The sequence below is a fragment of the Vipera berus genome (assembly GCF_964194415.1).
Source record: "Vipera berus genome assembly, chromosome: 2".
Classification (NCBI taxonomy): Eukaryota; Metazoa; Chordata; class Lepidosauria; order Squamata; family Viperidae; genus Vipera; species Vipera berus.
Genome location: NC_138203.1, coordinates 281,026,646 through 281,054,133, shown reverse-complemented (window position 1 = coordinate 281,054,133; position 27,488 = coordinate 281,026,646). Strand labels below are relative to the sequence as shown.

The 27,488-nt window shown below is 40.0% G+C and overlaps 1 protein-coding gene across 1 annotated transcript in view; it reads right to left on the bottom strand.

The window, feature by feature from the left end:
* Positions 1-11,968: 11,968 nt before the first annotated feature.
* LOC308663025 (vomeronasal type-2 receptor 26-like) overlaps positions 11,969-27,488 on the bottom strand; it is a gene marked incomplete at both ends in the record, with an annotated part of 38,384 nt that continues 22,864 nt past the window's right edge. Inside the window, 6 exons of the mRNA XM_081319168.1 lie at positions 11,969-12,873; positions 14,801-14,927; positions 17,486-17,698; positions 20,451-21,248; positions 21,672-21,960; positions 23,085-23,175. Coding sequence (XP_081175294.1) covers positions 11,969-12,873; positions 14,801-14,927; positions 17,486-17,698; positions 20,451-21,248; positions 21,672-21,960; positions 23,085-23,175 — 2,423 coding nt within the window. The remainder of the gene's footprint in view (positions 12,874-14,800; positions 14,928-17,485; positions 17,699-20,450; positions 21,249-21,671; positions 21,961-23,084; positions 23,176-27,488) is intronic.

The following is a 27,488-nucleotide window of genomic DNA, read 5'->3' as shown; positions in this document are numbered from 1 at the left end:
TTGACCCCAGCAAGATAAAAAAGGCCATGAATTTTATAAATCAATGTCTTCCTTAATTTTATTGATTGATTTAATGTACTCCACTAGTGCAGCTATTGAATTTTCCCACAGCACAAGACTTTGAGGATTCAGTTCATCAGAATCCTTGAAGTGGAGGTCAAATTACGACAAGATATTTGTTGAGATACATCTAAAGTGCTTTCTGGATCCCCAGGAGAAGGGATGCCATCCATATCTCTGGTGGGATGCTGTTTCACAGGGCCAGGGCAACAACAGAGAAGACATGTTTCTTCAATCTCTCAATAGGACAATGTTGGAATAGTGGGAATCTGAAAGTTTGTAAATATTCTACCAGGATATATAGAACATGGTTAATACCAATCCCTCATTGGCAGAGGAGTTGAATATCTTCTTTGCTCACTACGAGGTGAAAAGACCAGACCCCGTAGCCTCTGCTGGCCGGCCTTCTGATTCTCAGCCATTCACCTTGTATGAACATCAAGTGAAGGCTGTATTGAAGGCTGTGAATCCCAGCAAAGCTGCAGGCCCAGATGGGGTGCTGGGGATAGTGGTTAAGAATTGTGCAGATCAATTAGCAGGGGTCCTGACAAGGATTTTTAACATCTCCTTGCAAATGGCCTGTGTACCATCATGCTTGAAAGCAGCTACAATTCTCCCAGTCCCAAAGAAAACAGCAATTGAGTGCCTGAATGACTAGGGCTAGATGAATCAAAAGTGGGAATTAAGATTGCCGGAAGAAATATCAACAACCTAACATATGCAGATGATACCACTCTAATGGCAGAAAGTGAAGAAGAACTAAAGAGCCTCTTGTTGTGAGTGAAGAAGGAGGGTGCAAAACTTGGGTTGAAACAACATTAAGAAAACCAAGATCATGGCATCCGGCCCTCTCAATTCCTGGCAAATAGATTGGGAAGAAATGGAGGTAGTGACAGATTTTATTTTCCTGGGCTCCAAGATCACTGCAGATGGAGACTGTAGCCAAGAAATTAAAAGACACTTGCTCCTGGGGAGGAAAGCCATGGCAATTCTAGACAGCACACTAAAAAGCAGAGACATCACCCTGTCAACAAAAGTGCGTATAGTCAAGGCTATGATCTTCCCAGTTGCAATGTATGGCAATGAAAGCTGGACCATAAGAAAGGCTGAGCGCCAAAGAATTGAGGCCTTTGAACTATGGTGCTGGAGAAGACTCCTGCGAGTCCCTTGGACTGCAAGGCGATCAAACCGGTCAGTCCTAGAGGAGATCAACCCTGACTGCTCTTTAGAAGGCCAAATTCTGAAGCTAAAACTCAAATACTTTGGCCACCTAATGAGAAGGAAGGATTCACTGGAGAAGAGCCTAATGCTGGGAAAGAATGAGGGCAAGAGAAGAAGAGGACGACAGAGAATGAGGTGGCTGGATGGAGTCACTGAAGCAGTAGGTGTGAGCTTAAATGGACTCCAGAAGATGGTAGAGGACAGGAAGGCCTGGAGGAACGTTGTCCATAGGGTCGCGATGGGTCAGACACGACTTCGCAGCTAACAACAACATGACTACAGACCTGTTGCAATAATGTCTGTAGTGATGAAATACTTCGAAAGACTGGTTCTCCAACATCTTAGGACATGCCTCCCCCCGGACTTCGACAAACATCAGTTTTCCTACAGGGTGAACAGGTCGACAGATGATGCCATAGCTACTGCTCTACATTCTGTAGCAGCCATCTGGAGAAACTTGAAGCTATGTCAGGATGCTTTTCATTGATTATAGCTCGGCTTTCAACACTATTCTGCCGAGCATCCTTATTGAAAAAGTGACTGAGTTGAATTTTTCCCCCTCCATCTGCGATTGGATTAAAGACTTTCTAAGGGACCAGCTACAAACAGTGAGAGTCAGGTCTGTTTCATCTGCCCCCCTGAAGCTTTGCACAGGCTCACCACAGGGCTGCATGCTTAGCCCCTACCTGTACTCACTGTACACATATCGTCCGACCCATTTACTGTGATCATTAAGTTCACATATGATACCACCATAGTGGGTCTTATTACAGGTGGAGATGAAACAGCGTACAGGGGGGAGGTACAAAAACTATCCATATGGTGTTCCAAGAACAACTTGCACCTGAACATCGGCAAGACAAAGGAGATGGTGCTAGACTTCTGGAGGAAAAGAGAGGAACCTGCCCCACTTTACATCGGGGGGGCTGTGTGGAGAGAGTTTCCTCCTTTAAATTCCTGGGAGTCTACCTCTGTGAAGATCTTACCTAGAAAGTCAATACAACCCAGATGGCCAGAAAGGCCCAACAGAGACTCCACGTCCTCAGGGTCTTGCAGAAGAACAGGTTAGAACAGCTAATGACCTTCTTTTATTGGTCTACTATAGAGAACATCCTCTTGCACTGTATTGTGGTTTGGTATGCTGGCCTGACAGCCACGGATAGAAAGATATTACAGAGGGTGGTGAGCACAGCACAAAACATCATGGGCTATCCCCTGACACTACTGGATGACATTGCCAGGGCTCACTGCCTGTTCTGTTCCAGCCTACGACTGGCCCTGTTTGTGTGACAGGGACAACCCCTTTTTCCTTTTGACAAATTAATAGGCTGGAAAAAACCCAACCCAAATTTATTTACAGTTTCAAAATGATAAAGTCTTTCAAACAAAAAAGCAGCAGAATATTGTCTTCAATAAATAATTCAAAACAGCAAACAAGAGTCCAACAACAAACAAGAGTCAAACAGATTAGCAAGAACAGACCAGGATTCTCTTTGAATGTCTATGAACAGTTGCCTTCAACAACCAGCACCGCCCACACCTTCACCTTTTATTATCTGTCCCAAGGCGTGGCTTCTCAATGCCTTCTCCTCTTTTCACTGAGTTGCCTCATTGATTTTCTCTGCTCTTCTCTGCTGGATTGCCTTCTGCTTCTAGCATCTCTGAACAGATTCAGCTATGACTCCTCTGAGTCCGACACCTCGTCATCACACAGTTGAGCCTCGTGAGGAACATGACTGGAGGGGCCAGGCTGAGAGTCCTGCAGTGCATCAGAGCCTCCCTTTGACACTGAAGGCTCTCCAAACCCCTCCTCCTCCTCCTCCTCCTCCTCCTCAGATTCCTCAGACTCAGTTGCTGGGAGCACAGGCTGACACTGAATCACAACACTGCCTTGGAAGAGTGAGGAAAATTCTCAGGGATGACTCACACCCTGGTCAGTACCTCTTTTCTTTCCTACCATTGGGTAGGAGATACAGGAGTATAGCCAGCCATACCAACAGGCTGAAGAACAGCTTCTATCCATGGGCTGTCAGGCTCTTGAATGGGAAATAACTTTATGTATGATTGACTTGCGAGGCCAGTGTGTTGTGTGCAATTAGCTCACATGGTGTAACAAGATGGTGGGTTTGTTGTCACTGTGAGTTGTGGTAGGGGGAGCACGAAGGGAGACTCAGCCAATCTCAGTGTATACATGGTTGTACTTTGACAATAAAGGTTCATTCATTCATTCATTGTTAACTTCTTAGGGAATTTTGTAAGTATGAATATCCTATAATTGCTCACTTTATTCTTTTGAAAATGCAATATTTTGCACATTACTCCCAAAGCTGATCTCTAGTTCTTCCATGTTCACCACCAGGATTTTCATTTCCATATAAAGAGAATCCTACCTTCTGATGGGCATTGTAGTCACATCATTCAAGATTGAACATTTTTCCTTCATGTATCCATAAATTACTCCATTCCTTAATATCAAACAACCTTCATTCAGAGGTCTTACAATTTTTCATTTCATAAGCAAACAACATAACTTTCTCTGTTTGATATCATTTTCTTCAACATAGATTATATTACATTCCAAATCGCAATTTCTCACATGCTGTGATCAAAACCAGATGTAAACACAAATATTAACCCTCTTATCAGAGCTGTAGTCAATTGTTACAATTATAAAACTTCTAAGTAACCTAGAAGGGTAGATTACTATGGTAACTTCAGATGTGGGATTGTGCAGATATGCATAACTATCCTATTAGTATTCCTGCACTTGTTTCTCTTCCCTCTGTTATTTTAGCTTCAATGTTTCCTGCAAAACATTTTCAAGCTTTATAATAACTCCTCGGATGGATTATATTTGGATGAGAGTGGAGAACTGGCTGCTGATTTTGACATCATAGGTTCAGTCCAGTTTTCCAATAAGTCAGTTGTCCGGGCAAAATTTGGGAGCCTAGCAAGGCAAGGATCGCCAGAAGTCATGTTTACCGTTGACCAGGATGCAATAATGTTCCCCAAATGGCTCAACCAGGTAAAGGAAATTCTTTTCCTCCAGTTCTTTCCAACCCCAGAGTAAGGCAAATATGATGATGGATGGAAGGATGGATGGATGGATGAATGAATGAATGAATGAATGAATGAATGAATGAATGAATGAATGAATGGAAGGGCAGACAGACAGACAGACAGATAGACAGATAGATAGATAGTCTCTTGAAGACTGACTCTAATGATGTCATTTTGGAGGACTATTTCTTTTTTTAATTAATAATCTTTATTAATTATTTACATTAAAAATGACAACAAATAGTACAAAGGGAACAAACAAAATAAACCGAGTTATATCTACTCTCCTATTAACAAAAAAATATATCATCCCAGCTAAACTTTCCAATGCCTAGAGCAAGAGTGTCAAACTCAATTTCACTGAGGGCCGCGTCAGCATTGCGGTTGCCCTCAGGGGGCCGGGTGGGTGTGGCCAGGGTGGGCGTGGTCTACTGGGTGGGCATGGCTAGAGTGCGTATGGCCTACTGGGTGGGCGTGGCCAGCTCTACATCGTTCGCATCAAGGGTGCCTATGGGGGCCTGGGCAGGAGTGGGACAGATCTGAGGGTCTCTGGCAGAAGGAGGGTCTCTGGGCCAGGGCCCAAGGCAGTGGGGGCCGTTCCCTCCCTGTTTCCAGGATGGCTTCGTGGGCCACATGAAACCACTTCGCGGGCCGGATCCGGCCCCTGGGCCTTGTGTTTGACATGTCTGGCCTAGAGTAACCTTATCATTTAAGAATCTACCATTAGTCAAATCTTATCCACCTTATAAGCCTAATGAAATAGATAAGTCATTTAGGTAAGCGATCTCATCGCTCATCTCCTAAACTGAACCTTCTTTTAAGCCATACAAAACACTTATTCCAACTTATATTATATAGTGATTCACATTTATCTTTTAGGATGTACGTTAACCTGTCCATCTCGGCACAACAGAGAATCTTATTTATTAACAAGTGATCAGGAGCAATATCTGGGTCCTTCCACAGTTGTGCAAAAGCCATTCTTGCTGCTGTTGAGACATGAACAAATATATACCAATCTCTTTTATCGATATTAACCGGTCTCATACCAATAAATAGAGGTCTGGCTGCATAGGGAAGCTCACGTCTGTTATTTCCAACAACCACTGTTGAATTTTTCTATTCTGGAGGACTATTTCTGTTGCTCTGCCTCCCCTTCTGATAGTCCAGTGAAATAGGGAGGTGTCTGTCTGAGCCACTGCCAGATGTTCTCACAAATGTTTCAAACCCCTTTGCTTGATGATCATATTTCCATCTGTACAATTCCTGCCAGGGCTCTGCAGATGGTACTATAATAACTCCTCTCTGTAGAACAAAGACTAGGTCCCTTAGACAGAGCCACCAGGTAGCTATCAACAGAGGTAACAAAGATATACCCAACACATTTCCTGCACACTGTCCTTGATGTTCCTTCTGTTTTTATTTAGTCCCTCCCTGAATCCAAGTGTGTGGAGAGCTGCCGTCCAGGTTTCATGAAGCTGCCTTGGGAAGGGGAGCTCCCTTGCTGCTATGATTGTATTCCTTGTGCAGAAGGAACCATCTCCATTCAGGAAGGTGGGCATCTCTGAAGGAAAAGTCTCCCCAGTGGGAGTGGTCACTGTAGTCTCTCACAATGTTCAGTGGGGGAGTCTGATTTCTCAGTTGGGGATCTTTCATTTTTGGCCTCCTTGCCCTAAGTTCCAGAACTTGTTTTATGACATGATTTGTAAGAAATCATCTTGGAGAAAGACAGCTCTTCAACCATCCCCTCTTTTTCCTTTGATCACCTCTGCAGTTTTGTTAGAAGAAAAATGAGGACTTTTTTTAATGAAAAATGACGTAACTTTGCACATTCGTTGCTGATATTATTTCAGCAAGGCTTGTCCATAAATTCAAGAGAGTATGTTAAGAGAAAAGTGTGGAAAACACAGCCACATAAAAAAAGAATATTTTAAAGTACATCATATCCTCAGGTAAAAACAGCTGTGGAGGAATTTGATTGCTCAGAAAATGTAAAAAAAAACAACACAAAATAGACAGAATTTACCAATTTTACATGATGCATTTATGGAAGGGATGATAATGGTGGAGAAGGTAGACAGAAGGAGACAAGGAGGTGGATAAATCATATTTCTCTCATCTCTCTTATCTACAGATGCAAAAACATGCACCAAATGTCCAGAGAATCAGCATTCAAATAAGAAACGAGATAAATGCATCCTCAAAGTCATAACCTTCCTATCCTACAGAGGACTTCTGGGGATGATCCTGGCTTCCTTTGCCCTCTTCTTGTCTTTAGCCACAGTGCTTGTCTTAGCAATCTTTATAAAACACTTAGAAACTCCACTAGTCAAGGCCAACAACCGGGACCTCTCGTATATCCTCCTCATCTCCCTGTTATTCTCCTTCCTGACTTCCTTCCTCTTTATTGGCCAGCCAAAAAAAGCAACTTGTCTTCTCCGTCAAATTGTTTTCAGCATTGTCTTCTCAACTGCTGTCTCCTCAGTCTTAGCCAAGACAATCACAGTAGTGTTGGCCTTCCTGGCCACAAAGCCAGGCAACACCATGAGGAAGTGGCTGGGGAAGACTCTGGCCAACTCCCTTGTACTTTCTTGTTCTGGAATTCAAACTCTCATTTGTTCCATCTGGCTAGGAGTCTCTCCCCCCTTTCCTGACTCTGACTTCCACTCCCAGCCTGGAGAGATCATCCTGCAATGCAACGAAGGGTCTGTTACCATGTTCTATGTAGCCCTGGGCTACATGGGCTTCCTGGCTGGCATCTGCTTCACAATGGCTTTCCTGGCCAGGAATCTCCCTGGAGTTTTCAATGAAGCCAAGCTGATCACCTTCAGCATGCTGGTCTTCTGCAGTGTCTGGATCTCTTTTTTACCCACCTACTTAAGCACCAAAGGGAAATACATGGTGGCCGTGCAAGTCTTTTCCATCTTGGCCTCCAGTGCTGGTCTGCTGGTCTGCATCTTTATCCCCAAATGCTATATTATTATCCTTAGGCCAGATCTCAACAGAAAGGAGCAGCTTGTTTTAAAAATAAAATAAGAATGAGGCATACAGTGTGTGTGTGTGTGTGTGTGTGTGTGTGTGTGTGTGTATGGATTCCACATCACAAAACAATTTTATTTGGTATTTTATATTTCAATAAATTCAACCTGCATTTTCGCTATTACCCCACACTATATTTATGGAATTGTGATAAAATCAGAACAAAGGATGAAAAATTCCTTTCCAAATTGATGTTTTTACAAAAATAGACCTCAAAATATAATACTCTATTTTACAAAGGGCTTTGGTTTTGGTTTCTCATTTCCAAGAATTATGTTTATTTTTGTTTAATCTTTTTCTTATTTATTTAACATTCAATAATGTCTTTTTACCAGAGAGCTTCAGGCAGAATCACACACAAATAGAAGCATGCACAATTATATCTGGGTTTGTTTGTTTGTTTATGATCAGTAATACTAAATGTAGTTAAACAATGATTGTGGCTTGTATTGTGTTTCACATTTATAGGTCTGCCTTGTTGTTCCCTATCTAAAATCTACAAAGTTTGCTGCAAGCTGAAAACATGGTTAATAAATCTTATTATTAGAAATCTTCCTTGTTGTAAAGAAGCTACTGCCTCTTTGGGGCTAAGAAATGGAGTCCCCCAGAGGACCCAATTCTGATAGATGAATTTCTATGTTTTTCTCTTCAAGCTGAGAGGGGGGAAAAACTTTAACTTAAGCATATTTTAGGAGCAAAAATATTTATCTCAATGATATGTTGAAATAATATTTCTGCTTGATTGAATAGCATAAACTACCCGATTCACTAATTCATTTTTATTGCTTCTCAATTAATAATAAAAAAGAGAAAAATAAAAGAGTAAAATACTAGTGATGATTATGCATTCATTGTCAAAGAAAAAAAGAAGACATAAAAAGTGTTTTAACAAAAAAGGAGATCATTTATCTCTGTTGAAAGAAAAATCATGTCCAGTTTCAATCTGGGAATAAAAAATGGTGGTTGACTGCTTAGGAAAGAAAGTTCTTGTTTATTGATGAGCAGAACCAACAACTGCATGCAGTTCTGGGACAGCTGACAAAATGGAGTTGAGAGTGGGTGGTTTTTCATACCTTCTTTGGGCTTTGTATATGAGATGCCTGTTGTGAAATGTACTTTGACCTGTGCTTGAGGGCACCTTCTGGTATTCTAATTATTGTTTCTTGACTCCCATTGTGGCTTGGAGATAATGTCCTATCCTTGGAGCTGAGTAGGGAATATAGATTTTAGGAGTCTTTGTTTTTCTAATCCCATCAACTCCAGCCTTCTGTGGGAGCTATGGCTGAAGGTGTTTTGCTTATGAATAGTGGAGCCCCATTCTTTCTGAATGGATTTAAAAACCCTCCATTTCTAAATATTGGCCTCCTCGGGTTTCTGTCTGAGGAATGGAGAGTGGGGCTGTTTCTGCCATTGTTAAGATTTTTTTCCTCCATTTCTCATTCAGGGAAAATATTCTATCCTGCCTCTTTTAATATTCCCCCAAATATTTCATTATCTGCAGGGGAAAGGTGGGCTGCTCACTTCTTACATTTCCTTTTTTGTTTAGTTTGGCTCTTGAAATGTTGAATTGTCACTGCCCGGTAGTATGTTCAGAAGGGAAGTTCCATTAGAATCATTGCCTTGCAACAGAATAAAAAAATATGTTCAGTGACAATTGGCTGCAGCAACATTCCAAGGACCGACAGCCTATAAAAGAGACTGTGTTCTTTCTGTTTTCTTTGTTGGAAGCCATGTTTAGCTCAGGCATGATCCTGTATGAATTTCCCTCCCTTAGACTGGTGGACAGCCCTGAAATTGGCCTTGGACCAATTTCAGATGACTCTTTTGCATGCTACTCTTTGAAAAACACAATTTGCAGTCAGGCCTTGGCTATGTCTGACACCCCTGAGTACTTTGCTACCTCTGATACCTGAAAATAAATCTTGTGTAGTAAATATAGATGCAAAGTTGAAACTCAAATTAGGACTTGAATAGAGGCATCAATCAAGAAGAGATGATAATGGGGCTAAAATGGAAAAAGAGACCTATAAGTTGAGAGTTGTTCTCTCCAAACTCAGGCCATCCAAGTTTGGTGTGGAGCTAAGAAATAGATCCCTGAATTTGAGACACTTTGCAAAGAGATTCTTTCCCACCCAAATATAACAATCACCAAATAATTCAGGCAAAGCAAAAATATTTATTAAGGAGATCAAGTCTTTTTTATAGGTTACCAAAATAAATATGTTATTTATAATATGTTGTAATATGTTATAGAAAGTGAAGAAGAACTAAAGAGCCTCTTGTTGTGGGTGAAAAAGGAGAGTGCAAAACTTGGGTTGAAACTTAACATTAAGAAAACCAAGATCATGGCATCCAGCCCTCTCAATTTCTGGCAAATAGATTGGGAAGAAATGGAGGTAGCGACAGATTTTATTTTCCTGGGCTCCAAAATCACTGCAGATGGGGACTGTAGCCAAGAAATTAAAAGACGCTTGCTCCTGGGGAGGAAAGCCATGGCAAATCTAGACAGCACACTAAAAAGCAGAGACATCACCCTGCCAACAAAAGTGTGTATAGTCAAAGCCATGGTCTTCCCAGTTGCAATGTATGGCAGTGAAAGTTGGACCATAAAAAAGGCTGAGCGCCAAAGAATTGAGGCCTTTGAAGTATGGTGCTGGAGAAGAATCCTGTGAGTCCCTTGGACAGCTAGGCGATCAAACAGGTCAGTCCTAGAGGAGATCAACCCTGACTGCACTTTAGAAGGCCAGATCCTGAAGCTAAAACTCAAATACTTTGGCCACCTAATGAGAAGGAAGGACTCACTGGAGAAGAGCCTAATGCTGGGAAAGGTTGAGGGCAATAGAAGAAGGGGACGACAGAGAATGAGGTGGCTGGATGGAGTCACTGAAGCAGTGGGTGTGAGCTTGAATGGACTCCGGAGGATGGTGAAGGACAGGAAGGCCTGGAGGAATGTTGTCCATAGGGTTGCGATGGGTTGGAATTGACTTCGCAGCTAACAACAATATGTTATAGATCAGAAAGGAAACAATCAAACAATGAAAGGCATTGATTACATGTGAAGGTTGAACGATAGAAAACATTGATTCTACATAATGTTTCAGAAGTGGCAAATTTACAGGTTAGATTACTCCTTCCAAGCTGGGTTTTATCTTTCTTAAAACTTGTACATGTATTCAAGGACTTTCAGAATATATTCTCTGTTGTTTAATGCTGAAAACACATGTTTTCACATACCAAAAAAAATGGCCTTGACTAAGAAGAAAAATACATGTTTTTCTGAAGTTAAAATAGAAGTCTAGACTGCCACTTCAAAAAGTGCTAATATCACCTTTTCAAATAATATAGACTAAAAATTTACATACAGAAAAATAAGCAGTTTCAGTCTCATTTACCAAGAACTAGCCTGGAATGAAGTTCCTCTGACTGATCAATTTCAGGAAGGGTTGACCCAAGAGATTCTTGATCAGTTAGCCCAAACTGAGTGTTCAGGTATGACAGAAGAATTCATTCAGCTGTGGTTGCAGATAGATGGGTGCCTATAACAAGGAACCTTTAAAATTCACCTATCTATCCAAAAGATGGAAAGAAATTTCAGAATGGGCAGTCAAGGAAGAATCAACGGAATCTTGGAAAGGAAAGCACAGTTGTTAAGAGAGAGTTCAGATCAACTGTGATGATCTGCAGTCAAGCTATTGGATGAAGAGCAGAGTGACCCAATTAATCATATCCACTGATGTCCATGGCAATTATTCAATCCTTATATCCAAAAGGGATTGGATGCAGTGAAAAGAGTAATGAAAACTGGGTCCACTACTTTGAGCTCTGAGGTAATTTGGGATATAAATCTAAAAAAATGATTGAAGATTTAATGTTCGAGGAACAAAAGAGTCATCTTGATTGTCTGGGGACAGGATGGGAAAGGAAGATGTTTCAAGGCAAGATTGTCTATGTTGTCAGTCTCAGCTACTTTCCCTCCCCTCTTCCCTGACATACAAACACAAGGGCACACAAATATATTAAACACTTTGTTGGCACGGGAACCTGGGAGGGGGTGAAATGCTGGAACAAGGAAAGACTGCCTTTGGGGCTCCTAGTTTTGCTTCTCAAACCATCTCAACTAAAACAGACTTCCAGCGATTATACAATGGGCTTTTTATTAGAAAACTTTACAGACTTGGAAATATCCAATAGTCCAATAGTGCAAAGAACCCCAATTGTCAATAACCTATGATAAAATTAAAATGATGGAACTTTGAAAGACAACCCCCTCCAAAAATATTTCTGGGATATCAGCAACATTCCCATTGCATAAGTGTTAGCTTTCATATATTTGGGGTGTGAGATTTCAGGCACCAGGTACACTAAGGGCACAGGGTAGATACACTAATTTGACTGCTCAAAAGAGCTCAGCTGCCATCTCACAATTATACTGGATAAGGAGGGGGGATGCTAACTTCCAACTGCCCTTTAATTATTTCAACCAAAATTGTTGCCCCATCTCATGTATGGGAGCAGCTTGAAAAAAAATCTATGCTTGCCCTATTGGCCTGTTGCAATGTGTTGAGAGTGGAAATTATCTGTCTCACATTTATACATTTCTTCTGGACATAAGCTGTTCCTTTGTATTCAGGTCTGGCCTCAGAATGATAATGTAGCACTTGGGGATGAAGATGCAGCCCAGAAGACCAGCACTGGAGGCTAAGATGGAGAAGACCTGCACAGCCACCATGTATTTTCCTTTGGTGCTCAGGTAGGTGGGCACAAAACTCACCCAGACACTGCAGAAGACCAGCATGCTGAAGGTGATCAGCTTGGCTTCATTGAAAGCTCCAGGGAGATTCCTGGCCAGGAAAGCCACCATGAAACAGATTGCAGCCAGGAAGCCCATGTAGCTGAGGGTGATGTAGAACATGGCAACAGAGCCTTCATTGCACTGCAGGATGATCACTCCAGGTTGAGAGTGGAAGTCAGAGTCAGGGAATGGCGGAGAAACTCCAAGCCAGATGGAGGAGATGATAATTTGGACAGCAGAACAAGAAAGGATGATGGAATTGGTCAAGCTCTTCCCCAACCATCTCTTCACTCGGTTTCCTGGTTTTGTGGCCAGGAAAGCCAGCACCACCGTGATAGTTTTGGCCAAGAGAGAAGAAATGGCAACTGAGAAGACGATGCTGAACACCGTTTGTCGGAGAAGGCAGGTGGCTTTCCTTGGTTGACCGATGAAGAGAAAAGGAGACAAGAAGCAAAGCAGGAGGGAGAGCAGGAGGATGTAGGACAGGTCTGGGTTGTTGGCTTTGACAATGGGAGTTTCTCGGTAGTTCAGAAATACGACTAAAATAAAGTCTGTGGTTAGGAACAAGAGCAGACAAAAAGAGACCAGGATGATACCCAAATATTCTTCATAAGAAAGGAAGGTGATAATTTTGAGGATGCATTGGACTCGGTTCTCATTTGGGTATTTATTCTCCGGACACTTGGTGCATTTTTCCGTATCTGAGGGGAAAAAATACACACCGAAAATTCTTTTAATATTTTAGTCTTTCTCCTTTCAAGCAGTACCTTCTTGGGACAACTATTAATAAGAAGAGCATTTCCAAGAGACATTTCTTAATATCTTTACAGAAAGAAAATAAGAAGTATACAATTTTCTAAAAAACAAAAACCAAAACCCAACAACCCTACACTTCTAATAGTCTATGAAATTGTCAGAAAGCTTAGGACTCAAATGATTTCTTATGTAGTGTGCAGATATCCGTTGATATATAATTTTATCAGAGTTAAATAATGAATGAATTAATCTTTCTAGTAAAACTTCCTAAGTCCTGTCAGATGGTACTTTTTAATATACTGGACTCAGAGGAGGCTTATCTTGTGAAATTTAGTTGGTTGTCAGCGAAAGCTAGTCCTGAAAATAATCTGGAAAAGCTGTTGGGAACAGTTATAACATGGGTGTAATCAGGTGACCCATATCTGTCTCTCTACCTCGTTGTGGACCTGCAATACCTTCTCAGCGATCCTCTATATAGAATTCATTTCAATATATCTTCCAGGAGGTGGACATACAGTAGTGGCCAAAATTGTGGAAACCTTTTAGGAAAAGTGTACAGTAGAAATGCCACCTTTGGTTAGGTTTCCACCCATTTTTCTTCTAATTTCTTTATAACTGTAACCTTGTTCACTTAATGATACTATTTTACATCACTTTCTGGCCAACCAGTCAACCCTTTGCACTATTACTTTAATTTTCTTTACATTTTACAAGCTCACTAAATGAAAGAACACACAAAAAAAACCCCAACCAACTTGATGGCAATCACACAACACACTGACAAATGTCCTCCTCTCAGCTTCAATACGTGACATCAATAACTGAATCCTACTGTGATCTGATTGGCTCATTGGAAAAACAAGATGACCCCTGATTGGCTCTCTAAACACTGATGCTCATTGGCTACAGTCAGATGAAGGAAAGCTACCTGATATCAACCTAAGCAAGTTGTGCTTCCTTTTTCTGGTTATTTGGCTATAACTTTTCATAGACTACAGTACAGATAATTGAACATACTTTGTTGCATTACATTATTGATCAAATTATCTTTCTATTGATATATAATTTTATGGTACTACTCCAAAAAAGTGATGTTATTTATTTATTTATTTATTTATTTATTTATTTATTTATTTATTTAAATTTATATACCGCCCTTTCCCGAAGGACTCAGGGCGGTTTACATGGTATTTAAAACAACCAGTACAAAAGTTAAAAACAAATTAAAAAAGATTAAATCATCCCTAAAATTAAAAAACCCAGTTAAAAATTCTCAGCCTGGGCCGGAGAGCTCAAAGAGCCAGGTCTTCAGGTCCCGGCAAAATGATCAAAGGTCGGGGGCAGTCCTAAGCTCCACGGGCATTGGTTCCAGAGGGCAGGTGCACCCACAGAGAAGGCCCTTCCCCTGGGTGTTATCCGCCGACAGTCTTTTATCGGCGGCACCCTGAGAAGACCCTCCCTGTGGGAGCGCACTGGACGAAGGGAGCCATCAAACCTCAAAAATACACTTTCCCCAAAAGGTTTCCACAATTTTGGCCACTACTGTAAGATCGTTCCTCAGGTTTCAAAGTATTCAGATGTTCCTAACAAGTTAAATGGGGAAAGAGACATACAGACTAAAAAGCAGAAGAGATATTTTCTCTGATAATAGTAAAGCTTGCCCATTCTGCTACACTACCTATCTTTGTCCACCCCCTCCTTCATATAATTTTTACTTTTATATTTATTAAATTAAATTTTCTTCCCTTTACTGTAGATAAGGTAGAAGAAAACAGTTGATTTTCAATCTGTCTTTTAACTTGCACTTTTCTGAAAATGTTCTGGATGAATCCACTTCCGTAAAAACCTGCCCTATTATTTTGTGTCACCCACCTTCCTGAGTTGAGATGGTCCCTTCCGGACAAGGGATGCAGTTATAGCAGCAAACTGGCTCTCCTTCTCGAGCCTGCTGGACAAATCCAGGAGGACAATTTTCTACACATTTGGACTCAGGCAGAGACTAAGCAGAAAAATAAGTGCCAAAGAAAATATGTTGGGACTCATCATCCATCATCCATGGTGGTAAAAGACATGAACATTAGCTAAATAACCTCTGGACTTCACTTAGGTAAATATGCAATCTCTTTCTATATCACTTTGCAGTAAAATATTTTTCTACTTAATGAAGTCTGGAGGGATGGAATTGAGAAAAAAAAGAAGATTAAGTGACAACAGTTAGAACAACTAACCAGTGGAGCAACCTGCCTCCAGAGGTGGTGAATGCTCCAACACTGGAAGTTTTTAAGAAGAGACTGGACAGCCATTTCTCTGAAATGGTATAGGGTTTCCTGCCTGAGCAGGGGGTTGGACTAGATGACCTCCAAGGTCCCTTCCAACTTCTTCTTCTTCTTCTTCTTCTTCTTCTTCTTCTTCTTCTTCTTCTTCTTCTTCTTCTTCTTCTTCTTCTTCTTCTTCTTCTTCTTCTTCTTCTTCTTCTTCTTCTTCTTCTTATTATTATTATTATTATTATTATTATTATTATTATTATTATTATTATTATTATTATTATTATTATTATTATTATTATTATTATTATTATTATTATCTTCCGGGTAAGGTTCAAGGTCTTGGTTATGATCTTTAAGTCCTTACATGGCATGGGTCCAGGATACCTCGAGGACCACCTGCTGCCGGCATCAACTCCCCTCCACCCTGTGCGTGCCCACAGAGAGGGCCTCCTCAGGGTGCCTCCAATCAGGGAATGTCGACTGGTGGCCCCCAGGGGGAGGGCCTTCTCTGTGGGTGCTCCGGCATTATGGAACCAACTGCCGGTTGACCTTCGATCCTTCCGTCGCGGGTTGAAGACCCATTTATTTGAATTAGCTGGTCTGGCCTGATAGGGGTATATGGGTTTTTTAATTGGTTTTTTATTATTTTATCATTGTTGTATTTTAATTAGGCATTGGTTTAATTTTCTTTTAATTTTTGTATTGCTATTTATATATGCCCTGTGAACCGCCCTGAGTCCCTTAGGGAGAAGGGCGGTATAGAAATCTCAATAAAATAAAATAAATAAAATAAATTATTATTATTATTATTATTATTATTATTATTATTATTATTATTATTATTATTATTATTATTATTATTATTATTATTATTATTATTATTCAGGGATTTCTGTTCATGGTCATTCTAACATGCATTCCTCCAGTCTTCCTCTATCCATGATTTTAAAGTTTGGTGGAAAAAAATCATATTAAATTTTGGAATAAAAATATTTTTAAAGATGTATTACATTTTTATATTATTAGATTTATTAAAATATTATAAAAGTTTAATAAAAAAAGAAACTGCTGAACAGTAAGATTGGGAAAGGTTTCTTCTAGAGTACAAAAAACATTGCAAAACTGTTCTCCGTTGAAAATAGTCAGAAATCAACTTCTAGTTCAGATATAAAGGAAAACATCATTATAAATTAGGGCTGTCAACTTTTAAGGACACATTCTTTGTGTGTTTATTTCTTCAAATCATATGGTTGTTAGACTGGTGAACCTAAACTAAAATTGACTGCCTAGTGTGGGGTCCTTAGTACTCTCTGGGTCTGGTGGTTTTTCTTGCAGATGTTTCTCATGATGTTACCTTGTTTGGTAATGAAATGTTTGCAAGAAAACCACAAAAGTGAGAATACCGAGAACCCCACAGTTCACCTATGACCTAAATATATTCGCTTCTACCAGTGACTGTCTGGTTTCTAGAACTGTAGTGAAGGGAGATGGAGATGAGATCATGAGAATGTGTCCCTCTAAAAGAGTAAGTCAGGCATCTTTGGGGCAGCATGTGACACATGAGTATCATCCCTGTGGCAGAAACAAATAGTTCTGAAGTCCAAAGGTCATTTCTGTTGAATAAATACCAGTCAGGTAACACCAACTGGATGGAAAAACTGTTGAAGTCTTATTGCTCTATTCCAGTCAGTTGAAAGAGAGGCATGGATACCTCTGGCAAAGTCTGGGCTGCTTAAAAACATTATGGACTATGGACCTGCCCTTTCAAGGGGCAATTTCCCCAACTAAGACAAGATTAAGCTGATTTCCTCATGGGACCAAGAGAACCTCCATTCAGTCATGATTCAATTTCATCTGATTCAGTCCAAACCTGAATTCAGGCACCAGTCAACAGATCCACTGTTTTCTTTGTTATTTGAAGACAAGGAACAAGCAAATCTGAGGCTATTAGCACCACAATCCCCTTCACTTGTGGGTGTCTTACCAATCTGATGGAGATACTAAATAGTAGAAGGGACCCAAAAGGGCCATGGTCTGCATCCAAAGAAGAATCACCCAGCTTCTAATATTGGACATGTCTGAATCAGATTAAAACAGACTTCCATCCATAATGATCACCTTTATGAATAGTTTTGAAGCCTCCCAAGCAGTCTACAAAAACTATATGTTTTCTATACCCCACATTCAATTTCCAGTGAAGTCATCCACCATGGTAATTTTGAGCTTAGCCCACTTGAAATGGATGTTAAAGCTTTGGAAAACAGAGAAAAGATGCCAAAATTTCACCCACCTTGTTGCGCAACTTTAGCTCTGGCATAGCATCTTGGTAGAAAATAAGTCTCTGTCTTTCAAAAGTCCCCAGATTCAGTCTGATGGGATCCTCTTCGAGGAGAACCAACAAGCTCATGATGCCCAGATCTGCTGCTACATCTCCATTTTGGTCCATGTAGAGTTTAAAGTAGGAAAAATTGCAAAACTCATTCTTCTCCAGAAAAGGGTGAAACTAGAGTGGAAACATCAAGGAATTTTAAAAGCTGAAACCCTGATTGCTTATCTCACATGATCTTTTTACATTTGATTCCTTCTTGTACAGCTGTCTAACTTGCAAATATAGTCCTCTAAGTTCAAAATATGCTTAATTAGGAGAAAAAGTATTACCAGTGTCTTCATAAGTGAAGGAAAAAGGCTCAACAAAATTTTTGAACATATATTCAAAGAATTTGTATTGACAATATAATTGACACATTTAATCAATTACAGGGAACATTCTAGAACAGGTAACAAATAAATAGAACAGAAAAAAGATATTATTCATAAACTCATTGAAAACAACAAGTTGATTACCAGAAAACATAGATTTTTAAAGAAAGTTGCCAGTCTAAACTACCTAGTAGACCAGATAGGAAACAGGAACAGATGAACTAATTCTACTTTATTGAAGGATTCATTGAGAGAATCTTGAACTTCTGAAAGGGCAAATCTGCTAGCAATTATTTGTCTGTGTTTTTTTCCTCTGCTCATTATGCAGCTGGAGGATTCTTCTCTCTTATCTGATCATTCCCTCAGTACCATCTCTTTTTCCTGTCAGAAAAGTCATTCTTACATATCATTATATTTTATTAGTCAGTTGTGAGAATGCTGGTGATACAACTTGATTTTGGCAAAGTTCTAAAAAAAGTATTTCATTATGTAATGATTCAGAACTTAGTTACATGAGGGCTGGCTTGTATGATAATTAAGTGGATAAAAACTTTATTAAAACTTGTACTCAAATAATTTTAATCTTTTTAATCTTTCTCATAAAACGAGGTAGTTCTGAATCATACTTTGTCCTTTGTCATCAATTTTTCTTTATTGTCCACAGTACAGTAAATTTGATAAAATGTTTAATGCATGACTTCATTCAACTCTTAGGTAAAGGTAAAGGTTCCCCCGCATATGCGTGCTAGTCATTTCTGACTCTAGGGGCTGGTGCTCATCTCCATTTCAAAGCCGAAGAGCCAGCGCTTGTCCGAGGATGTCTCCGTGGTCATGTGGCCGGCATGACTAGACGCCAAAGGCGCACGGAACGCTGTTACCTTCCCACTGTAGTGGTCCCTATTTTTCTACTTGCATTTTTACATGCTTTCGAACTGCTAGGTTGGCAGAAGCTGGGACGAGTAACAGGCGCTCACTCTGTTACGCGGCACTCAGGATTCAACCCGCCAAACTGCCGTCCTTCTGATCGACAAGCTCAGCGTCCTAACCCACTGAGCCACCGTGTCCCCCAAATTAGACAAAGCTAATTTGATCTTATTTAAAAATATCAAGTTTCCAAATATATATGTATTACAAAACCTCTCAGTTGGTAAAGGAAGGATACAACACTTCAAATGTTACTCAGAAGTTTAATATCTTCTCATTGTTACTCCAGGGTGCCAGACACGGTAACATGAACTCTGTCATGAGAGGAGATTCTGGTTGAATGAAAGCAGAAACATCCTAGAAGGAGGAACAGTTTTAGAACTGAGCCAGTAAAATTGAGAAGTTCAGTTTCTCCCCTTCATTGAATGTCTTAATGCAAAGACAGAGCAGCCATCAGTCAGGAATGCTTTAATTGGAATTCCTGCAGACAGGAGAGGTTGGGCTAGATAATCTCAGATTCTCCTTAAAATTTATAAAGGTAAAATTATATTATGCTAATCATAAATCCATCCATACAGGAATTTATTTAAAAAATGTATAAATCCTTTTAAAATCAGCAGTAGTTAATATCAAAATTTATTTTTTGTGCTATAGACCAGGGGTCCACACACTCTGGACTGTGGCCCACTACTGGGCTGTGGCCAATTTGCAACTTGGCTATGGGCTTGTGTACATGTGTGCGTGCAAAACTAGTCTCATGTGAGCAGTGGGCCAGTATACCCACGCATGGACATGCAACTCAACTTGTAGTCGATTTGCTTTGCATACATGTGCACACTGGTCCAATGTTCATGCAGGTTGAGCTGGGCATGCACACATGCATACTGCCCATTACTTGAGTAGCCTAGTTGCCTTTCCCCCCACTCCCCAGCTGGGGCACCAAGCTGCAAAGGTTGGGGACTGCTGGTATAGACTACTTGGAAAAAAATTTCCCCAAGTGATGAGATTGGCCAACTTGTTTGGCCTTTTATAGCACAAATAATAATAATAATAATAATAATAATAATAATAATAATAATAATAATAATAATAATAATAATAATAATAATAATAATAATAATAATAATAATAATAATAATAATAATAAGAAGAAGAAGAAGAAGAAGAAGAAGAAGAAGAAGAAGAAGAAGAAGAAGAAGAAGAAGAAGAAGAAGAAGAAGAAGAAGAAGAAGAAGAAGAAGAAGAAGAAGAAGAAGAAGAAGAAGAAGAAGAAGAAGACGACGACGTTGGAAGGGACCTAGGTGGTCATCTAGTCCAACCCCCTGCTCAGGCAGGAAACCTTATACCATTTCATGCAAATGGCTGTCCAGTCTCTTCTTAAAAACCTCCAGTGTTGGAGCATTCACCACCTCTGGAGGCAGGTTGTTCCACTGGTTAATTGTTCTAACTGTCAGGAAGTTTCTCCTTAGTTCCAGGTTGCTTCTCTCCTTGACTAGTTTCCATCCTTTGCTTCTTGTCCTGCTTTCAGGTGCTTTGGAGAATAGATTGAGTAGATTGAGAAGGTTCTCCCCCTCCTCCTTTCTGTTCTCAAATGGAACTAGGTTTTATTAACCCTTGTCAGGACCTCATACCTGCCATGGCTGTAGCCTTGGAGTGCCCAAACTCTCTTCCCCTTTCTTCCTTTTCTTCCTGGAATTGGACAAATATGCAACATTCAAGGCATGGGCCAGAGTCTTAATGAAACTGTAATAATGTTCATCATTTGTGACCTGGAACTTGCTCCCTTTCTTTTGGGTCCCAAGTGGTGATTTCTGAGTGCATTTTCTCCGGCTTTTGACACAAAAGACATGCTTTGAAAGAGAACATTCGAAAGACTGATCTTCAAAGTGGAGATTTAGAAAGAAATAGGGTTCAAAGCCTTCATCTTTTGGCTTTTCATTTGAAAACAAATAATAATAATTCCAAATACTATGGATGTATTTGAGAAGTCTGTGCTTTTTTATTTCATAAATTCCCAAGCCTGTCATGATCCAGACTTTCCTTTCAATGGGTCCTGGCAAACCTTCAAGGGTTAAATGGAAAGGAAGAATTCTCTCCCAAATGGGATCATATTCTGCAAAATGAACAAAAACATTGACTTGTCTCCACTTAGACATGGCTTCCCTGAAGGATTCTGTAGGTGTACTTGTTGAGAATTGTTGTGATATAACAACACAAATTTCATTCCTGACAAGCAAAGGAGTAAACGTTTTCATGAAATTCTCTCCTTTCTCTGTTTCTGAAGCAAAGAGACCAATCAAGGTCCATCTGAAATGGAGGAGAATTTGGACAATTCCTGGGTACTGAAAACCTTGTTTGGGTAATGTCCGGTGGAAAAAAGGAAACTCATTTTTTTCACTCAGAGCCTCGGAAGCAATTTCAAGACTAATCTGAAAAAGCAATAAGAAAATACAGTAAAACATATAGAGTATCTTTTATGAACAATAAATAAAATAATCCATTTGGATTTTTTTCATGACTCTGGGATTTGTTCACCACTGAAATTTCCATTATTTTGGCTAAGAGCATGTAGAAAACATGAGCTTTTCACAACCACTTAACTTTCGGTTGCACATAAGTTCCTTTTAATTGAACGCAAACCCTCTTCACCTTCACAAGTGTGACGTAGAAGCCCCAATGCAATAAGGATGGTGTTATAAGAAGATGTCTGTTTTGATCCTTGCTGCCTCACCACTGTGAATCCTAATTTTGGCCATGATATCTACAATTCTATAGACAAGATATGGTTGGATCTATCACCCACCTACTACCACCATACTCAATTTACCAGATAGAGAAATACACTCACAAACCTGTGAGATTTTGTAGGGGTTGACTAATGTTGACATCTGGATAGAGATGTCTCTTTCAGCTCCATCAACCAGAGTCAACAGGTTGTCTTTCCTTCCACAGCTATAGTTGGGAACATTGGCTTCTCCTGTAGAGAGTATGTCCAGCAAGGCATCTGAAGTGCCATGTGTATTCAAATAGTTGTCATGGATGTTGTAGCCAAGTGTCAAATTGTGCAAGAGCTGTGGAGTTTTGTTGATAACTTGAATATTGAAAATAAAGTGTACTATTCTTGACTTATCATATGATAAACTAGTGTAAAAAATACTCATGTTAATATCTCAATCATCAACAGCAATTACAAAATAATTCTATTTAATACATTTTTTTTCTCAACAAACATATTGAATCTTAAGCCAAAAATAGAGGCAAATAATCATCACCCATCACGTTTTAGTGCATATTGGTAAGATAGGTTGGAGATAGTCCACCATCAGAGTTAAGAATCACAAATTTGCTGTAATGTTTAGCAGTACTAATTTTCACCAGCCCAGTAACCAGGTTGTAAACTAATTCAATCATTAAAACAAACCCATCATAAATGGAAGAGGATTTTTGATATGTGACCCAGAAAAGCCATTCTAAATATTATTCCTATAAGGATCAGGAAATGAATATGAATGAGTGGTTAGAAAACTATGGAAACAAAAGTCATAAATTCAGGATTGGAGAGAAAAAGAAAGTAAGGTGGACTTTCACATTTTCTTTCTGCCCCATTTTTGAATTTCTCCCACAAAAGAAGACAAAAGAGAGAATGCATGGAAATCAAAACGATTCATGAAAATAGACAGGTCTTGTGATATAGGAGCAAGTGAAAGAAGAAGAAATAAAAAAAACAGTGGACCTCTAAATGGACAGAATTCACACATTCATCACACTGAATGACTTACGAGTCAGACTGACTATTAGGAGCCATGTTGAAAAGCAATATTGCAGGCGATATTTCTGTTGCAGTGATTACTATACTAATGAGATGGTCTCCTGGTTTGTAATAGCTCCATGGTTTTGTTCCATCCTGATGTTCCAAACTCAGCGGACACTTGATTCTAAGCTTCCCAGAGACTGGCAGGGACACCAGCAGCATCAGAAGCACAAGCAGGGGGTCCATAATTCATGGGGCTGAATCAGTTCCCTTTCTTGTTTTTAAAAACGAACAAGGGTTAGAAGAATTCAAAGGACTCTTACAAGATGAAAAATGCCAGTGGATTTCCTAAGTCAGACAGGGACAAACCAAATTTCATCTGGATAAAGGAGAAAGTGCATTCAAGAGCACTGTTCCTATCTGTCCCAAAACTTGTTCCAAAGAGAGTGTTATTGAGGCATTTATCCTTTTCTGACACAAGATCCCTTCCATATTGCTTCAGTCTGAAGTTTACATCAAAGCAATCACTGGAGTAGTAGCAGAAGAGATCTCAGATACTGAGTTGGCGATAATTACAATAAGAGGCAACTTCTCTTCCGGGAATCCTGAATTTTTTCAAGGGCTCCAATTAAAGAGGATTAACTGGAGAAAAATACATTATGGAGAAATCACAGATATCCCCTGGGGGCAAAGTTCTGTAGTGATTGTGGTCCTTGTCAGGACATGTCCAGAAAGTGAAGCTGGAGTAGATAATTCTATAACTTTGTCTTTCAACATGATCTCTTGTCTCCAGAGACTTCTGGGGAAAGTAAACCAGACCTATGGAGTTTGATGCCACTCTTGCTTGAGGACACTTCACTCTAGTGCTGCCTGTCTTGTAATGAATGCCAAGGAAGCAATCAGTACCTTTGAAATGTGTCAAACGTAGACACAAAGAGTAGGCTCTTTTGTGATTTTTTTTTTCTACAAGAAATCCTAAATTGGAGCTGATTTTAGAATTTCTTGTGCCTGAAGTGAAATTTCATTCTGAGTGGTGAAGACCCTTGACTTTCATTCTCACTCAAAAAGTTGAGAGTTCAATCCTAAGTAGCAGCAGATGTTTCTCTCCTAGAGCACAAACTAAATGTATCTGTGTGAGCTCTACGTAGGAAGTGCATCTGGCCAGTAAATGCTCAGTTCCATCCAGTTGCCCTGACTCTAACCTGAATAGGGACTATAAGCTCATAAAGAAGAGGGTGTGTGTGTGTGTGTGTTTTAAAGGAAACTTAATTTCCCATCTTTTCTAGAAATGTAAATCTCTGGATGAGACCTGAATAAGAAGCAGGAAAGTGACAGCTTGTTTACTTTATTGTTGGGTAAATATGGTGAAAGTTATAGAATGAACATATTTTCTTTTCCTTTACAATGTGTGTGTTGTCTTTCTGTATTAATGTATTCATGTAAGACACTGAAATCCTGATGCCCTGTACAGAAAATGCAGGGAGGGCAGAAATAGCTTCAGAGAATAAATCCTCTATTTATTACCGTATGAAAATCCACATAGCACAAAAACCATATCAATGAATGGATAATGAGAAAATTTCACTTATCACAGGCAATCCATTTCTGCTGTGTGGAAAGAGCTTCAGGCTGAGCTGTTCCCTTAGTTCTAACATAATTCACTCAGTAGATAAACTCTCTAAATGCATGGAGTGTAGAAGGAATTTCAAGATGAATTGCTTCTAAAATAACTTCTGTGGGGAAATTTTCCCTTTAACTGTATGAAATGTGGAAATTTGGGATTTCAGTTCTAAGGCAGTGATCGATGGGCAAAAAAAATGTGATGGTAGCAGATGATTGGGATGAAACTATAGCTGGGAGGATATTTTTTTTTAATCCCATTTATATCCCGCCCTTCTCCGAAGACTCAGGGCGGCTTACAATCTAAGAAGCACAAACCAATGTGCTTAGCAATAGCCTTCATTCTATGTATATGCCTGCTTATTAGGGCTTTCGCCCCCCCCAAGCGGCATTATTACAAAGTCAGCTTATTGCCCCCAACAATCTGGGTCCTCATTTTACCTACCTCGGAAGGATGGAAGGCTGAGTCAACCTTGAGCCTGGTGGGACTCGAACCTGCACTAATTGCAGGCAGCTGGTGTTACTTAAGGAGGCATTATTTTTATTTTATTTTATTTTAATTCCATTTATATCCCGCCCTTCTCCGAAGACTCAGGGCGGCTTACAAGCTTAGCAGTAGCCTTCATTCTATGTATATGCCTGCTTATTAGGGCTTTCACACACACACCCCAAGCGGCATTATTACAAAGTCAGCTTAATTGCCCCCAACAATCTGGGTCCTCATTTTACCTACCTCGGAAGGATGGAAGGCTGAGTCAACCTTGAGCTTTGGTGGAGCCCACTGCTCCACCAAAGCTCCTAAATTGAGAAGCAATGGATGGAAACTAGTCAAGGAGAGAAGCAACCTAGAACTAAGGAGAAACTTCCTGACAGTTAGAACAATTAACCAGTGGAACAACCTGCCTCCAGAGGTGGTGAATGCTCCAACACTGGAGGTTTTTAAGAAGAGACTAGACAGCCATTTGCCTGAAATGGTATAAGGATTGAGAGAGAAGAAAGGGAATGCAAGGAATATGGGACATGGCAAGGAGTGGGGTAGGGAGGAGAAGCTGATCTTTTAAAGATCAAGCCAGCCTTGTGTGCTTCATAAGAGTCAACTTACCAGAAAGCCAATAGTGGAAAATAAGGTGGAAAGACTTTGGGGGACTTTTGAGAAACTTTAGAATCCTTATGAAGCTGGGAAAGATGAAAACTGAGTTATTTTCCTGAATTGTCTTAGGGTTTGGGGCTTTTTTTTAATCCTTCTTGAATGTGTTCTCTTTATGAAACCTTAGTCTCTTTTGATACCTTTAGTAAAGTTGATATTCATTTACATCCTGGAGTTGACCCATAGCCTTCTCGTATCTGCCTCAGCTTCGTTAGCTTCTGACTTCCCAAACCAGACCAGAATGCATTTTATTTTCAATCCTCTTCAGTCAAATTTACTTGAATACCGATATGCCAAACCTGTCAGGAAGTTACAGGCTATAAACAAATGTCTGCTACTGGAAATTCTTCACCAGAAGTCAGAAAGTCTGTTCAGCACTTCAGCCCAGAGAAGCTGGAACTGGGGGCAATGAGAGAGGAAGCCATGAAGAAGATGGGACTGAAATGAAGGGAGATTGCTGAGAAAGAGCACCTCAGGAGAAAGAGAAGGAGCACCAACACCAGTGAGAGATGTTGAAGTTGCAACATCATGTCATCTTCATTAACTCTCTTCTCCCCAGTAGAATCCATAACTTGGGGGGAATGGAATTCATTCATAAAGAATTATGAAAGAGATTGAGACTGAGACCTCACTAACTAAATTTGAAGATACCTGCCAAGCTTACGCCACTATAAAAACAGAGGAAATGACTCATATGTCTCTTTTCTTGAAGCGTTGCTTAACCCAAATATTGGTTGACATGTGTGCCGGGGAAAAGGAGGACTATCAACAGTTTAAAAAACAGGAACCACACTTGGAGAAGACACTGAACAAAATTTTCATCAGCTTTAGTCAATGATAAAGAAGGAGAGGAAGAGATCAGAGGAGCAGCTTTTAGCCTTGAGGAAAGACAACAAGCAGAAAAGCCATACTGATTTACAGGAGCTTAAAATCCGAAGGAATCTGAGAACATTTTTTCAATGTTGTAGAAAAGCTTAAGATCTTGAACAACCAAACTCAGAGAGCTCCAAAGATGCTGAAAAGGAATTTATTTTGAAGGATCCTAATTGGGACCCCATACCTTCCATGGCTGCAGCCTTGGAGCCCCCAGCCTCTCTTCTCCCTTCTTCTTCTCCTTCTCTTCTGGGATTTGGATGCAGCATTTAAGGCTTGGACCAGAATCTTAATGACACTATAAGTATTGTCTGTATTTGTGATCTGCATCCTATTCCTTTCCTCTTGCACCTCCACTGGTGCTTTCTGGGTGCATCTTCTCCGGCCTTTGACAGAAAAGATGTGTTTTGAAACAGAACAGTGAAAATACTCATCTTGAAATTCATGTTCCACAAAGAAAGGATGTTTATAGGCATCATCTTTTTGCCAACTTTTTTTCCACTGAAAAGTAAAGCTCCAAATACTATGGACATACTTGAGAAGCCTGTCCTTTCTCATTGAATATGCTCCAACTATTGTCACGATCCAGACTTTCCCTTCAATGGGTCCTGGAAAATCTTCAAATGTTGAATGGAAGGGAAGGGAAGAATTCTGCCCCAAATGGAATCAAATTCTATGAATAAAAAAAGATATTGACTTGTTTCCACTTACAGAGAGCATCCCTGAGGGGTGCTGTGTGCCCAGTTGCTGAGAATTGTGATATAACAACACAAATTTTATTCCTGACAAGCATAGGAGTAAAAGTTCTCATGAAATTCTCCCCCTTCTCTGTGTCTGGAGCAAAGAGACCAATCAGGGTTCATCCAAAATGGACAAGCAGTTTGACAATTCCTGGGTCCTGGAACCCTTCTGTGGGGAACATTGGATGGAAAAAAGGGAATTGACTTTTATCACTCAGAGTCTATGAAGAAATTCTCTCATTGATCTGAAAAAGCAATGAAGAGTGCTGTGTTATATTTGGGGTCTTACCAAATCCAAATTTTTCCTTAGTTCTAGGTTGCTTCTCTCCCTGATCAGTTTCCATCCATTGCTTCTTGTACTGCCTTCAGGTGCTTTAGAGAATAGTTTGACTCCCTCTTCTTTGTGGCAGCCCCTGAGATATTGGAACACTGCTATCATGTCACCCCTCACCTTTCTCTTCATTAAACTACACATACCCAATTCCGTTCTTTACTTCTCAGATGATGTGATCAAATTTGTTCTAGTAGTGATATAAAT